We start from the raw sequence: 16712 nt of genomic DNA on the forward strand, positions 1-16712 counted from the left end.
AAGCTGCCAGCGCCATCCTAAAATAGTTACTAAATTAGCTTCAACAGGAAGCTCGAATAGATAAAATAAAGCAGATGCACGAGCGCCTGCTTGATTTTATCTATTAGTGCTTCCTGTTGAAGCTAATTTAGTAACTATTTTACGATGGCGCTGGCAGCTTGCCGGCGCCATCGTAAATTAGTTACAACAACAGGCCAGGAAGGCTTGAACTTTTGGCCTCGGAATCCGCCGCTCGCGGATTGCGAATTTTTGGTAAATTCGCGAGAGTTCGCGGATCGCGGATTTACCGAAAATTCGCAAAATCCGCGAGCGTAGCGGATTTTGCGCTCATGCTTAGACATGGGTCCCTTGCTCACTTTGCCACTGGATTCAACCTCATCCCCCACATTAAAAATGCCGCCAAAAGCGCTCTTTTCACCCTTCTCCACCTCAAGAAAATCAAACCTTTCATTCCAGCTGATGATTTCAAAATGGTTGTCCAATCACTAGTCCTCTCCAGGATTGACTATGGTAACGCCACCCTTGCCGGCACCCCTAAATCCCATCTTGCATCGGTCCTCAATCTAGCTGCCCGACTTATCTATGACTGTAAAAGATTTGACCACATATCACCCGTCCTCAAAAATCTTAATTGGCTCCCAATTGAAGGTAGATCCTCTTACAAGATTGCCTGTATCACCCACAAAGCTCTTCATCAAAATACCCCTGCCTACCTTGCAACTAAACTAAAAAAAGCTGGCTGCACCAGGTCCCTGAGAAGCACCGACTCCCTTCTCCTGATCCCACCCAGACTAAAGTGTCAAAAAAATCAATCCCGTGCATTCTCGGGAAATGCTCCTACCATCTGGAACTCACTCCCCAAAGACCTTCGCTGCAACCCCTCTTACTCTCTTTTCAAAAAAGAACTCAAACTACTTCTCCACAACAAATATTGGGGCACCTAGCATGTCCACTCTCTCTACTCTTATACCCTCCCCCCACCCTGTCAGAATTCTTCTTCTTCTCCCATGTTAATTGTTTCGCCTGTTTTTTAATTCTAATTTTTTACCTGTCTCCCACTCCCCCCTTATCATATACCTTCTTCAATACTGTTATCCCGTTTTCTAACTCTGCATATACTGATATTTATTCGTACTGTGTTTAACTCTGTTGTAAAGCGCTCTGATACTCCAGGGTCCAGCAGCGCTATATAAAACTCTTGAAATAAATAAATAAATAAATAAATAGCCTCGCTGAGGGGTGTTACCGCGAAACCTGTCCCAGGATGCTTGTTTCCGTCCAGAGCAGACCTGGCTTGGCAGTTTGGGCTGGACTGTTCCCATTAGGCACAGGGTCAAGACTGATTTGCATATGGCTGGCAGGCCCGGACTGGCCGTTGCGGGCACCGGGCAATCCCCCGGTGCACTGCAAGGGTGGGGGCCAGTTTTGAGCCCCTGTGGGGCCGATTTTGTTGCAGAGCCGTTTTTGCAGCATAGCTGCAAAATCGGCCCTGTAACAAAAACGGCCGAAAAGCGGCCCTGGCAAAGAGCTCGGTCGTACCCCCAACCCCCCCTCCTTCTTTCCCAGCCCCCCCCAGGGGGCTCAGGGGGGCCAGCCGAGCACTTTGCCAGGGCCGGTTTTTGTTCCCAGTCCGGCCCTGATGGCTGGGTCTGAACTGGGGTGGTGAAGTGAGCTAAAGAATGATGATGGATTCAACCCAGATCTGTGACTCGGGGTGAGTGTCTGAAAAGTTTCAGCACTCCGTCCATAATCTCTTTGTGTTTAATTTGTTCACCATGTACTAAGCCAGCCTCCTACACATACACACACACACACACTCACACAACCCCTTTCACACACATAACTACTCACACACCCATGCAGTCACTCAACACCCCCACTCACAGACGCACAAATTTGCTCACACACCCTCTCCGAGACCCACTCCCAGACCCACACAGCCACTCACACCCACACAACCACTCACAGACCCACAAAACCACTCAGACACCCACACAGTCACTCACACACCGCTACAGCCACACACAGACCCACACAGCCACTCTCACACCCACGTACACACCCAGAAAACACTTGTACACCCACACAGCCACTTACACACCTACTCAGACCTACTCCCACACAGCCACTCACATACCTACTCCCACACATCCATTCACACGCCCACACAGCTCATATACCCACACACAGGCAGATACACTTACAGAAATTGCAATACAACGTTTCTATTAAATGTGTTGCAGTTTTACTATTGAATGTGTGCTTTTGGTTGGGAAAGGTTCTGTGGTTCCATAAAATTAATAAAAAAAGAAAGACTTGGTGCATTGCATTTATAGAAAGCCTACATAAGTTATTTTACTGTATATTTTTCATTTTTACTTTTAAAATATATAAGAATTAATGTGTGAATAAAATGTATTTATAAACCTGAGAACATGTACATTAGTAGTTCAATTTATATATTGAAAAACTGCAACATTCACTAAAAAACCAAAAGCTATAGGGGCGCTATAGTTAGGAAATAGCATTAAAAAAGCTACAATTCACTGAAAAAACAAAAGTTACGGGGACATTACAGTTAGGTTCAGATTTTACTCGCATAAAACCATAGAGATTCAGCAGTTGTATTTACCTGAGCTACCTATAACTTACATCCCCCAAAATGCAATTGTTTGTGACCTCACATACTACATCACTCATGATATGGTCAGTGACATCACTGATGACATCTCAAATGACATCACTGATGTCATCTCTGATGACATCATCCAGCAAAGTAAACTTCAATATACTTCATAAAATGCCATTTAAATGTTTTAAACTAATAAAAGGAGACAAGTGAGAGACGTACAGCAGAGAGCTCACTGTAACCTTATCAACTACTACACTCACTTACCACCCAAGAAAGAGTTCTCACCGGATAGTCCTGTCTCTTCTAAACCACTACTCTAAACACTAATGACCAATGTAAGACGTCTAACCGGATAGGCTAGTCTATTCCAAACCACAGCAACATCATTTGTCAACCTGGAAAGAGGTTTTAGTACAGACGTTAGTTTTACACAAACCACTACAACACACACCCAGTAGAGAGGTCTTAGTGCACAAGTCACTGTGTCACAAACCACTAGTAAAATTATTGTTCATCTTTGAGAAAGATGTCAGCAGAGAGGTCAGTCTGTTGCAAACCACTACTTCACCGAACCATCACCCTAGAAAGAGGTCTTAGTGAGAAGATTCATTTATTGCAAAATACTACTACACTGAGCCATTTGCCAAGAGAAAGGTCTAAGCAAAGTGGTCAGTATGTCATAAAACACAACTATGCTCAGCCGTCATTGTGAGTGAAGTCTACTTGAACAGCCTAGACTGTCGCACAGCCCTTCCATAAACATACATCAGCAGAGTAGACGTGTTAGCATAGAGTCTAGTTCACTCATAAAGAGTACAACCACTTTGAAAATGGGATGATATATGTTAGAAATACTAACACTCCTTAGTAGTACAGAAGAAATAGTAATTGAATTTATGCAGTAGCTCAGTATATATCTTTCAGTGTCAGAAACTTTTACGAAACACTCACACTCACACTCACTGGATGATGTCATCACTGATGTCATTTGAGATGTCATCAGTGATGCCAATGACCATGACATGAGTGATGTAATATGTGAGGTCATAATCAGTTCATTGGATTGTGGAGGCGTATCTTATAGCTAGCTCAGGTAACCATAACTGCTGAAAAAAATATATATATATTATATGTAGATAGAAAGATTCACTGAAAAAAACAAAGGTTAAAGTAACATTATAGTTAGGTCTGATAAATAAATCTGTTTTTTTTTTTAAAAACCTTAGAAATTCACTGAAAAAAGCAAAAGTTAAAGTAATGTTATAGTTAGGTGGCTATGTCAGTGATGACATTAAAGTTTTGAACTAAATAAAACACAGATATTTGTCAGTTATAGTTGGCAGAGCTAACTTGAACGTGCACCCCTTTCATGCCCTCACATTTCACATCACTCATGACATGATCTATGACATCTCAAATGGCATAATTGATGACATCATCCATGCTTCTTTTGCACACATTGCTCTATAAACTATTATAGCATTATAGGCCTAAAAGTAAGTAGGAAATAGCTCAGAATAATATGAAGCATCATTATTGTCATCACAGATACACCACCCTAGGGTTTAACAAGCATGGGATACGTGCAACATCAACCATATCCCATACACTTCGCTGGTAGCTTAATTCACATTAACAACCACAGATATATAGAAAACCCTATTGCACACAGTGTTCAATCTGTATACAAGTGTTCAGAGAAAGTCGAGTCCCTCCTCATAACCTACTATGGACAGCCTTTATCTGTATCAAATGGCTCACAGTGTAAAAACCTACATTGATAAATTAAGTTAATATGAGCAGAAAAGTGGGTACTGTGCCCATTCTTATTAACATTCTTAACCATTCTCTGGCAAGTGGCAATATACCCCCAGCATGGAAACATGCCATAGTACATCCGCTACTAAAATAACCTACAGCTAATCCTCTTCTGGCAGTAAGCTCTATACCCATCTCCCTGCTTCCCGTAGTAAGCAAAGTAGTGGAAAGACATGTCAACAAACATCTTTCCAGTTTACTGGAAACTCATGACATTCTCCACCCCACCCAGAGAGGCTTTAGATTGGGCTGTAACACAGAGACCGCAATCCTTGTAGCCACTGACAAACTCCTTTCAATTCTGGACCAAGGTGGCTCAGCAGCCATGATAGTGTTAGATCTAAGCAGTGCCTACGATACATGTTACATCCTACCCTTATCCAGAGGAGGAAGGAAGTCAGAATCACTGGGGATGCCAATGAATGGCTGAAAGCCCGTCTTAGGAAATAGGACCTTCCAGGTGTGTGAAAAGGCGCTGACTCAGACATCCATCCTCTATAGTATGGAGATCCACAAGGCTCCTCACGGAGCCCTACATTTATCAATTTTTACATACTCCCCCTAGCAAAGATCTCACAGGCGCACAGGTTAGCCTTAGTGTTGTGTGCAGATGATACAAAGATCATCATGGCTCTTACACCTGATGTCAGTCGAACTTACACCCAATTTAACTCGTGCATCAAGGAGGTCACAGGCTGGATGCCTGCCAGGAGCCTGGAACTTAATGGCGACAAAACGAAAGTACTTGTGGTCGGTAACAACAAGTCAAGATGGCTGGAATTGTCATGGCCAGAACAATTAAGAGAAATACCTGAGCCAGCCCAGGCAGTAAAAAGCCTGGTTCTCTGGATAAAAGAAAAACTCACTATGAAAACACAGGCCGGAAACTGGCTGGGTCATGTTTTAGCAGTCAGAGATCCCTCAAAAAATACTTACATATGTTATCACTATCCACTAGGAGAATGGTAGTGCAGAGTTTAATCAATTCATGTCTATACTAAAGAAACTCCCTTTATTTAGAGAGTCCAAAATATGTGGTAAAAAGACTTCAAGTGGTCCAGAATGCTACAGCTGGCATCCTTTAGAAAATACCCAAGCCTCAATCAGCCGGTCCAGCCCTGCATTGGCTACCGGTTCAAAAAAGAATTTAGTTCAAAGCCCTCTGCATCGCTCATAGGGTCATCCATGGGAAAAGACCTCTCATCATCTAGAAATTACTCACCCGCTATGTTCCACGTAGGCCTCTTCGTTCCAGTAGGCAAGGACTTCTGGGAGTACCAAAGGCTAATAGAGTGAGAAGTAGCGGACACTCCTTTGCGTATCTTGTTCCCAAACTTTGGAACACCCTTCCTGCTGCCCTCAGATTTCAACAGTCAAACGTCTGCTTCTGTAAACTTCTCAAAACTCATTTCTTCGGAATTCCGGCTTTAGTCAAAGGTTCATGCAGGTAATCCCGAAGATGTTGTTGCTATCAGAACTGGGAGACCAGGTCGGGTAGCTCTGTGCTATACCAAAACATCTGAATTGAACTCAAGGCTTCTCACAATACTTAGTATCTACTATGTAGAATCTTTGCCCTGTAGGAAACATTTTCTGCAGATCGAAAATACTTGCGTGGAATTTACTGGACACAAGTTACTCTTCAATACAAAGATTTAAATTGCGTTCAATACCTCTACAAACCTATGATACATTAGAAGAAAATGCGTTTTGTAAACACTTACACCCATTAGCTGGGCACAAGCTGTGCAAACTCAAGTACAAATGTAATATTGTTGGTACCCACCACTATGTAAACTATAAAATAAACTAGCACACTCATAGGTTTAATTAAACAAAGATGTCATTTGAGATGTCAAATGATGTCAAAGAACATGTCATGAGTGATGTAATATATGAGGTCATAAGGAGTGCATGGCAGGGATGAAAGTTATAGTTAGCTCTGCTAACTATAACTGGTGAATTTCTGTGTTCAAAAGTTTTATGTTATCACTGACATATTCACCTAACTATAATGTTAGTTTAACCTTTTGTTTTTTCAATGAATTTCTAAGGTTTGCTTTAAACAAAAAAAAGATTTATTTATCGGACCTAACTATAAGATTACTTTAACCTTTAGTTTTTCAGTGAATGTCTAGTTTTTTTTTAACATAAATTAATATCTTATTACCATTAGTAAAGCTGGCCATGTGCAGGGGGGGTTACCCACAGGCTAGGCGGCAAGGCCCCACACAGGCAGGCAACCCCACGCTGCGCACAGGCGTTGGTCATGCACAGCAGGGGGTTGGGTGCAGGGCCTGGCTTGTGGCCAGGCCCTGTGGCCAACCCACCTGCAGGCAGCCAACTCTACGCTGAGCCCTGCCTTTCGTCGCGTTGAGTTGCATCCAACTCCCACAGGCAGCCAACCCCAGGGCTTAGCCTGCCGCCAGGCCCTCTGGCCAAATCCCCGCAGGCTGCTAGCCCCACATCGAGCACTGCCTTTTGTGAGCGCAACGTAAGGCTGATCTTCAGGTCCTGATGACTGCGTACCTTGGGCAAAACATATATATTATGGGGAAGGGGATGTGCAGTCCCCTCTGCGACCCCAATTTGGCCCTGCGGAACCCATCCTAGGGGCCACTTCAAATAAAAGGTGGAGCGGGCTTCCCTTCCCAAGCCTTAAACTACTTATTACATCCTATTTCCTATTTGCATACTATAATAGTAAAACTGGAACATTTCAATCTATGTTATAAATATTCCTTCAAAGTGAACTAAATCATAAATTCTTGATCATAAAAAGAAAACCAATGAAAAGGTCAAAGTGAAAAAGAAAGAGAAGAATGAAAGCAAAAAGTGTGAAACAAAAATTTAAGTACTTTAAAAATCGACCAGAGTGTAACCCTGATTAACTAGCGATAAATATCAATTCTCCAGGCTACTTCTGTAAAGACTCACAAATCCCTCTGGTTTAAAAAGGCAGCTTAGTATATACACTGTACGTACACAACCATCCTACCCAAAGGATAATAATAGACAAAAAGCATTTGTGACAAGTTGCTCAGCCTACAAAAATGTTGCCAACTACTTTCATATTCTTACAACCTAAAACTTACCTCATTAAATATCGAGGAAAATAGATTTCTGCCAATTAGAAAATTCCTTTCGCCAATCATCAATCTGAAAACATAGATTTAAAAATCTCATCACTACTTGGTATACCAATAAATATATATATAAACTTTGTCAGTGGCCCCACCAGTTTTATCTGTAGCCCAATGCAGGTTCAAACATCACGCACTACTGCGTCTTGTAGGTTCCACTTTCCAGGAGGAACTGTGCGTTTGTTGGGCAACATAGACCTTGGGGTGGTGCCAGACTGGTTCCGAACAACCCCTCAGGATATGTTGTCCTAAGAGCTAGCTAGCTCACAGTGCCACCATAAGTACTCATAAACGTAGACAGGCAACAAATGGTTTTGGCAACCACATAACATGACAACCCTTTCTCTCAGTCACTCGTGCTCTTTCTCTCAGAGAAAAATGCTAAGGGTGGGCGGAGTTTGCAGGGTTGCAAAAACACTCAGTGGATTTCCGCGGAGTTCCGCCCGCCCTACTAGGAAGGAATATACATCAAACAAACCCCTGCACGCTAATTCCAGTCCGTGTTTGGTTGCGGCCCAGCTGGCAATGCATGAAGCATGAGGCCTCCCTGTTCCCTTCCTTGGTTCTTCCACTAACTTCCGGTGTGAATTTCCAGTGGAGTAGCACCTTTCGTTTTAACAATCCGGAGATGTCCTCTCTGGGTTTGAGGTTTCTCGACCAACATGTGCCCTGGAAATAAATAAAACAAGCATTTGCAATGCAATAGGTCTCGCAGCATTAAAGTTTGAGTTATTGGCATTGTTTATGACAATGTGTTGCATTACATTTTTAGCAAAGTCTGTATTGGTGTATAAAGATGATTTTCAAGATGATAGCGATGGAGTGGGGGATGGATGGATGGAGTGGAGGGGATGGATGGAGTGGAGGGGATGGATGGATGGAGTGGAGGGGATGGATGGATGGAGTGGGGGGATGGATGGATCAGGGGATGGATGGAGTGGGGGGGATGGAGTGGGGGGATGGAATTCATGTGTGCATTAAAAAGAGGAATCTAAGGATAGAAATAAACGGGGCACCCTCCACTCGCATAGTGTATATAAATACTAGCCCCATTTATGCACCGCTCATTTCATTGTAGTGGGTGGTGCCCTACCTTCAGTACTCAAGCGAAAGGGGCATCCTTATCCCATCTTAGGTAGTGAGATCCAGCAAAATGACTGATGCAACAGTTGACAAACTAGGAGACAGCAACTTACTCACACTCCTTCACATACAACATTCCCTAACTAGCACATATCCTGCCCCTTTCGCCTGCTTACCCTCACACAGAGGAACACTCCAATGACGAAAAGCGCAGGGAACTGTACGACGTGTTCATTGTACCCTTGAATCCGTGAGGTGTCTCCTTTTTCTTGTTACAGGGCACCTAGTACCCAGCGACACCTTGTACTTGGATGCCAAAGGCGAGGGATCCTGTTACATGCATCTAGTACCCGGGGGCACCTTGTACTTGGATGACAAAGGCGAGGGATCCCGTTACAGGACACTTTGTGCCTAGATGCCAAAGAAAAGTGCTCAGGAAGTAGCCCTCTTGTGCCTAAGTGTCCAAAGCAAGCGATCATGTTTATGGACACCTTGATACTATGTGTCCAAGAGAAGGAATCCCTTTACAGGGAACCTTGTGTCTAGGTGCCCAAGAGGAGGGATTCTTTCACAGGTGGAGAAGTGTGGCTCACTGGTTAGAGGAGGCAGACCTGGAAGCAGATGTCAGCCAGGGACCAGGGTTCAATTCCCGGCTCGGCGGGGTCTTGAGTCCTAAAATGTCCATGGACTCGACAATTCTCGCTCCGGTGCCTACTCGATTCACGGGTTCACACTCTGCGACTCTGGGCAATAGCTTGCTTAATCTCCACAACGGCCCCTCGTGGTGGGATGCCTGGCTTTCACCTTGCAGATACCCTACCGGGGTTATCTCACAGGGGAATACCAGGACGGGTTCCCTAAGCAAGCGCTTAGAAACCGCTCGGTGATTTGCGCTATATAAATTCCTGTACATTTACATTTACACAGGACAGGTGGTTGGGGGGCGGGGGGATAGAGGGAGGGGTCTCGCTGTATCCCACCTCCTGGAAGGGCTGTGCCCGCCCAGATTGGCACTGGTCGGCCCTTGGAGCCTGCATGGGCCGTGGCTGATCCCTGGCGTCCTGGGGTACCCTGGGATCTCCACACCTCCCTGAGCAGGCCTTGTTCCTCTTGGCATCCCTGGATGGGCAGTAGTAGCCTGCGTGCACCCTAGGCTGGCACTCGTAGACCTTGCCCCCTTTCACCACGCCCCCCTTTAAAAATCCGCTCTTGCCATGTGTTCCCCTCTCGAGTGGCTCGCAGTGGCGAGCCTGTGAGCCGTGAGCCCCCCACAAGCGCAGAAACTGTCCCTTAGCTGCCTATTTGAGTACTAACTGACAGCCATACGCGGGGCGCAGTGTGGCCCTCACAGCCCTGGTGCCACTGCACCTGCTGCACACCTGACAGCTGCGCCCCTGTGGCTTGGGTGTTTGCCTAGTCTGTCTGAGGAGCGCCTGCCGGCAGCGCTTGGTACAGATGGCCGGTGGCGCGCTCCGGTGCCAGCCTGCCAGTCGGGTTGAAATTACTCATTTATTTGCCCGAGCGGCACCTCTCGGTGCCCGTGACGTGGGCATGGAGGGAGGGAAGGTCCTTAACAGCCCTCCAAACCCAGGAAGGAGCGGCCCGCGCCCCTGCCAGGCCTCATTACCTGTGCGCTCGGGATGCGCCAGTGGGGCAGTGCCCGGCGGACGGCGACAGCTTGCACCCTGCATCCGGAGCGGGTGGGCACTGCCGGGCACCAGGGCTGCCAGGAGCTGGCAACACGAGTTAACCTGGTTGAATGAGCAGCAAAGCATCCTGCAAACGACCTTTTTGTGCTGTGCCCCCTGCCCGTTTCCAGCCTGGCCTGTCAGTCCTTCACTCAAAGAGGAGGGCACGGTGCCAGGCGGGCCCTGCCAGAGCCTGTGTTTGCCCTTCCCGTGCAAGACATCCGGGACCTCGTGCATGAAGGGGGCGCTGCAAAGATCCAGTGACCCCGTCGGGGCGAATGCGCAAACGACGCCGACGTCCAGTGCCCTTTAAAGAAAATGCAGTTGTAATAATCTTGTAACTGAAGTTTATATTAGATTTCAGACTAAAACATATTAAACAAGCTTTGATAAGAGCAACGATATCCCTGGCGAAGGGCAGGTTCTAAATGAAGGGTACTCACCACACGCCCCCAGCGATTCAGACGTGAGCGAAACCGAAACCTTCCGTGGGGCGGGACTTCCGTCTTCGAAAGCCCGCGCACGCGCCCACGGAGTGCCACGGAGAGAAGCAGTGCTTGTGACGCGGGGCTCCCATGCCCGAGGGAGAGCCCCGCGGTGGCGGCTGAAGTCCGGAGTGGCGGTAAGTGGGCCTTACTTGTTGGGGGGGGTTTCTGTGCACTTGTGTGTGCGCGCGTGTGTGTGTATGCGACGGCGGGGGTGGGTTCTATGTATGTATGGGTGCGTGCATGCATGGGCGCTCGTGTGTGTGTCTCTGTGTATGCGCATGCATGTGTGGTGTTGGAGCTTCCCAGGAGACAGCAGCTGGCCACATTGAGCGCGTTCGCGTGCGCGTGGCCCGCTCCGATCGCCTTCTCGGAGAGGAAATGCGCACGGCCAGGTGCTGTCTCCTGGAAAGCAGAGTCGTTGACAATAGATCTCTGGCGAGACAGCGCTTCGCGCTGTAATCGCCACGAGACCTAAAAAACAGATGCTTTAGAAGAGTCTGCAGCGCGGGTCTGTGAAGCCACTGCTGGGTTATCACGATCTTTTAACTAGGGGTTGCTAAGGAACTCCACATGCGTTCAAGGAGCCAGGAAATTATGCCACCAGAGCTGCTGCACTTCCGACAGTAATGTACAATCATACATTTGGTAATGCAATTAAATATAATGAGATATATCTGTGGGCATACAGGGGGTTGCCACAGTGTGACTGAAATACAGGCAGTAGTAATACATTAGTTTTAATTCAAAAATACAAAGTGAATGTAAATTAATTTCTGTTTTGCAATTCCTTGCGCACCTCTCTCTGTGAGGCTGTCAGTCTCTTAAAGGCATGCACTCTCTGCTCCCAAGAGTCCCACCCCACACTTGCAGGCTATGCTCCAATCCCCAGACTCTTCTGCCCCTCTTACCTCCAATCTATCAGCTGTGTGCCTGTCTCTGCTGCTCCTGGTGTCTCCACCACCTTGTCTTGCTGTCTATCTGCTGAATGCTGTATCGGGCCTCGTCTCCCTTCCTCTCTCGCCCGAAGACCCTTACGGGTGATAGTTCGCGCTTTACAAATGTGGAATATTATTATTATTATTATAATGAGCGAGTGACCCGAGCGAGTCTAGACTGGGCCTGAGAGCCGGTATGTGGGCCGGTAAACGCCACTACGCGGGAGGCAGAGTTTTACTTTTTCCACAAACTCCGCATTCCAAGCGAAGCGCAGTCTAAAAAAACTTCGCAAGCTCCGCCAGCCAAGCAGAGTTCACCGCCCACACTTAAAATATACCAGGAATAAATAGAGGGGCATTTTTCAATGTTTATTGAACCATTTTGATTCTTGCATACAATAAATGTGCTGCAATAATCAATAGACAGAAACAGATACGAGCAATCAGTTAAATAAGGACAGTGAACAGGATAAACAGTTCCACCATCTTGCTAAACAATGTATATATGGGAGCATATAAAACAATATATATAGATAGCGTACTCCTACTATGCATTTCCTAACCTAAGTCTAGGGTGTTTATGCATTCTGCCAAGAATCCATGATTGATGATCCACCTGCGTTATCTGAAGGGAAAGAATGTAGGTCCCAGTCTTGGTCACAAGTTGGACAAACTTCCTTGCAGAGGCATCCGAATGCAGCTGGGCTGAGGTCTCAGTGTGTAGTCACCTCATAATGTCAGCAAGTGCTCCAGGAAATGGTTGTTTATTTATAACAAAATGTATCCTTGCTCTCCAGCTGAGGCCTTAGTCGGGCGGACATCGTTATGAACAATTGATAGCTGTGTTGCCTTATGGCTGAAAACAAATAACGACATTTGCACAATGTGTGTCGAGGCCTTGTATGTGATGTTCAAGGTGTCATGATCACGTTCTTACCAAGTGGAATTTCTAAGTAATTTTTTTTCAGAGAAATGAATTCCGAATTGTTACGCACGCAAATGTGTGTCAAAAGTCATTGTATGAAAAAGAAGGCAAGTTAGGAAACATGTGGAGAACCTGACCTTATGGGCCAGGCGGCGCAGGGCACTCCTAAGATCTCCGAGTTCACCTGCCTCGACCGACAGAGACACGAGACACTCTGTTAGGCGTAGAAAAGTAGATTTATTAGCTGCAGCTAAGCACAGTTATCTAAGAAGTACCACACAGGTAGGTTCTCAAGAGACTGCCACTTCAATCCGTGGCGCACAGTCTATTATACAGAACAAGTTTACAATGACAACTCCCAATACACACAAAACTGACAAATAGGAATAGTTCGAAAACAAGCTATCGAATGTCTAAAACACACCCTCCTTTCAGGCCCCGTGTGCTCTTCTCCCCTCAGGTTAACCAACACTAGTGCCCGTAATTCAATTTGCAGGTGGCCAAACATGTGTAGAATGATTCAAAAGAAGGGCTATGTAACAAGAGAACACACGAAGAGAATGGTGAAGGCCAGTTAAACAAGATAAAGTAGGGAAGAATGGTGGGACCCAAACAGTGGAGTAAGACATGGATTAATCAGTCTAGACATGGCTTTACGAACTCGGCCAGACCCTGACATTAGTTTAGTAAACAAGGACAAGGGTTGTTCTTTAGCAGCAAATACACGAAGCAGCTGAAAAAGGCAGAAAGACCATTTTACCACGTTAGCCGTGCTGCCTGAGTGAGGCAACATAAAATGGCGGCTGTAGCGTTGCGAGGCCGAAAACTACGTAACCTCAGACCCTCCTTTTGCCATACTCAGGCAATGCACAAGGGGACCCATGTTAGTCTGAGTCGATATCAATGGTCATGAGGTCAGTGAGGTGTTGTTGCATCATCTTCTTAATATTTTCTGTCTGCTGTGCTACTGGTTTGGAGGCACAGATCGTGGCACAAAGTCCACAAATGGCTGGACCACACTGTAGACAAAGACAACAAGAAAAGACGATTGCTAAAATCATTCCAAGGAAAGTTAGCACTTTCCATCCCCAAGTAGACAGTAGTCCCGAAAACCATCCCATCACAGACCAATCTCCAGTATCTTGGTGAATAGACTCAGAGATGACATGTAGCTTAGAGATGGCTTGGTATACTGTAGGGGCATTGTCAGGAATATAAATGCAACAACTAGATCCAATCCGTTTACAGACTACTCCTTTATCTGCAAGGACTATGTCTAAAACCATTCTATTCTGTAAAGTCATAAGTCGATCCGCCTGAAGCTCGGCGTTCAAATTCTTTAATGCTCCGGAAGTTACATTGATTGTGGCATCAACCACACGGACTAACTGTCTGATATTTCTGCTTTTGACCATCGGACCCCAAAAGGGAAGAAACCCTTTCAGAAAATCCCCTCCTTCTTGTCCTGCTGTATCTTCTGAATCTACAACTCCTCTATGAACTCTTTTCCTATGATAATCAGCAGGAGCAGTATATGTAGGAGGGAGGAGAAAAGCTATATAACACGTTCCCGAGACGTATGTGGGAAGCCATGTATAAGCTTTATCATGACAGATAAAATATGTACCTTGAGATGCCACCAGTGGTGCAGGAGTAGAAGGAGTATAAACATAAGTATGGGAGCAATTACTCCTCTCTTGCTTAGTGTTGGTATTCTGGCCATTTATTTGCAAGCACAAACGACCTCTTTGGGGTAGTACCCAAATTGGTGTAAAACTCTGCTGCTTAACCTTGTCAGTGAGACTGAGAGTATAACAAGCTTTCTTCTCATCTTTGGGAATCTTGATAATGTCAGCAATCTTTGCCATCGTTACAATACCCTTTATCAAATAACTGTGACTGAAATCCACTCCACCATTATAGGATCCACCAGAAGGATATCGAAGTAAGTTCTGGTATGCATTGGAAAACATAGCCAGATAGGCCCAAGCAGAACCTTCGTATGAAAAGGGGAGGACTAGATACGGCATCCCTCTCTGTGTATTATGTGGTATGAGACCGCAGACCCAACAATCAGTAACATTGACTATCAATTGATGCTGGTGTAACAGTTGAATGAACGAATTGTTAAGATATTCCATTCTTCTCATTTGCTCGTGGTCTGGGAGTGAGTAAAATTTATGCGGAGAAACAGTAGTAGAGGGAGTTAGAGGGACAGAAGTGGGAACAGGTACTAACTGTAGGACGTGAATAAGCCATCCTATGCATGCTAATAAACTACATGAACATACTAAAATACACAATGTTACGCCACAACGACTGAATAATAATTTCTTATAATGAGCTCTTTTCATTATTTTAATATCACTTCCTTTCCCTGTACTATCCATTACTCTAAAGGCATTGCTCACGATAATCTTCCTTAATCACTTGGCTGTGATTGTTAGCCGTCCTATGACACTGCAAGTCCTGTTGACCTAGTCACTATTCAGGTCACAGCTCAAGACTCCTACCGTGACCCTGCAACTTGATGGATAAAGGAAAAAGGAACGTTTCTTTTTAAACAAAATTAAAGAAAACCAAAATTAATTGTCTTTAGGCAATCTCTTTCTCAGGTTGTATCGTCTCTTTCCAGGTGTTGTCTGGTCCTTGAATAAATGTTCGGGATCTGTGGTGTTAAGTCTTAGATGTACAGGTACAGCTTCCTGTAAGACGTCATCGTCTTCCTTCTCTGAGCTAGTCCAATCCAGGCGTGCACTGTTGAACGGTACAAACCTGGGTACCTTCTCACATTCACTATCACTGACACCTTCTCGAACCCACTGGTCATAAGGTAAAGGCAATGGTATTATTTATTTATTTATTTATGGGTTTTATAGAGCGCACGGCTACCCCCGAGGGGGTGTCCCGGCGCTAACAACTGACGAGCCCAAAAGGAAGAATAAAAAAACAGAAATTTAAGAGGAAAACAGCCAAGTCTTAAGTTTACGGCGAAAGATGGGTTCAGTGGGGACAAATCTAAGATCCAGGGGGAGATTGTTCCACAGTCTGGCGGCTGATACTCCAAATGCTCTACCACCCACTCTGGAGAGACGGAAACGTGGAACAACCAAAAGGCGTAGACTATTGGATCGTAAGGACCTAACGGATTGTGATACCACCACCCGTTTTTTCAAATAGCCTGGGCCGAGGTTGTTCACGGCACGAAAAGCAAGTATCAGAATCTTAAAATGGATACGTCGTGCAATAGGAAGCCAGTGCAATTTTTTGCGATAGGATGCTACAGATTGTCGATATGGAATATTGCCAATCAGTCTTGCCGCGGCATTCTGCACAATTTGCAGACGCTCAATCTGATACAAAGGGGCACCAGCGTAGAGACTGTTGGCATAGTCTAAGTGAGACGTAATTAATGACTGTACCACAGTTCTGCGAGCATTTAGTGGAAGGTAGGGAAGAATCTTTTTAATCATACACAACTTTGCAAAGCATGCAGAGGTTGTTTTGTTAATGTGGGGAGCGCAAGAGAGGGTGTTATCAAACTGAAAACCCAAATTACGAACTGTGAGAGCTGGAACAGGGGGGGGGTCAAGAGCCGTTGGCCACCACAGGCTAGAGGGAATGGACGTTTTCTGGTTAAAAAACATTACCTCCGTTTTATCAGTGTTAAGCCTGAGATGGTTGGTGGTCATCCAATTACATATTTTATTCAGACACTGACGAAAGTTGGCAAAGGAGGTGTCAGAGTGATCCCTAAAAGAAAACACCAGCTGAGTATCATCAGCATAGGAGATCACTCTGACTCCCCAAGATTCAACCACCTTGGCCAGTGGGGCAAGGTACACATTAAATAACAGAGGGCTCAAGGCCGAGCCCTGGGGGACACCACAAAGAAGGGGTTTACCTGCAGATTTAAAAGGCCTTAAAAAAACCCTCTGAGAACGGTCTTTCAAAAAAGAGCTGATCCAGGACAGCACTGTACCCCCTATGCCCACCTGGT

The 16712-nt window shown here is 45.5% G+C and overlaps 1 protein-coding gene across 1 annotated transcript in view; it reads right to left on the reverse strand.

Moving 5' to 3' along the window:
• LOC144775537 (uncharacterized) overlaps window positions 1–7565 on the reverse strand; it is a 116352-nt gene extending 108787 nt beyond the window's left edge. The window contains exon 1 of the mRNA XM_078659237.1: window positions 7546–7565. Coding sequence (XP_078515363.1) covers window positions 7546–7550 — 5 coding nt within the window. The 5' untranslated portion in view covers window positions 7551–7565. The remainder of the gene's footprint in view (window positions 1–7545) is intronic.
• Window positions 7566–16712: the final 9147 nt, after the last annotated feature.

The sequence above is a fragment of the Lissotriton helveticus genome, chromosome 1_1 (genome assembly GCF_964261635.1).
Source record: "Lissotriton helveticus chromosome 1_1, aLisHel1.1, whole genome shotgun sequence".
Taxonomy (NCBI): Eukaryota; Metazoa; Chordata; class Amphibia; order Caudata; family Salamandridae; genus Lissotriton; species Lissotriton helveticus.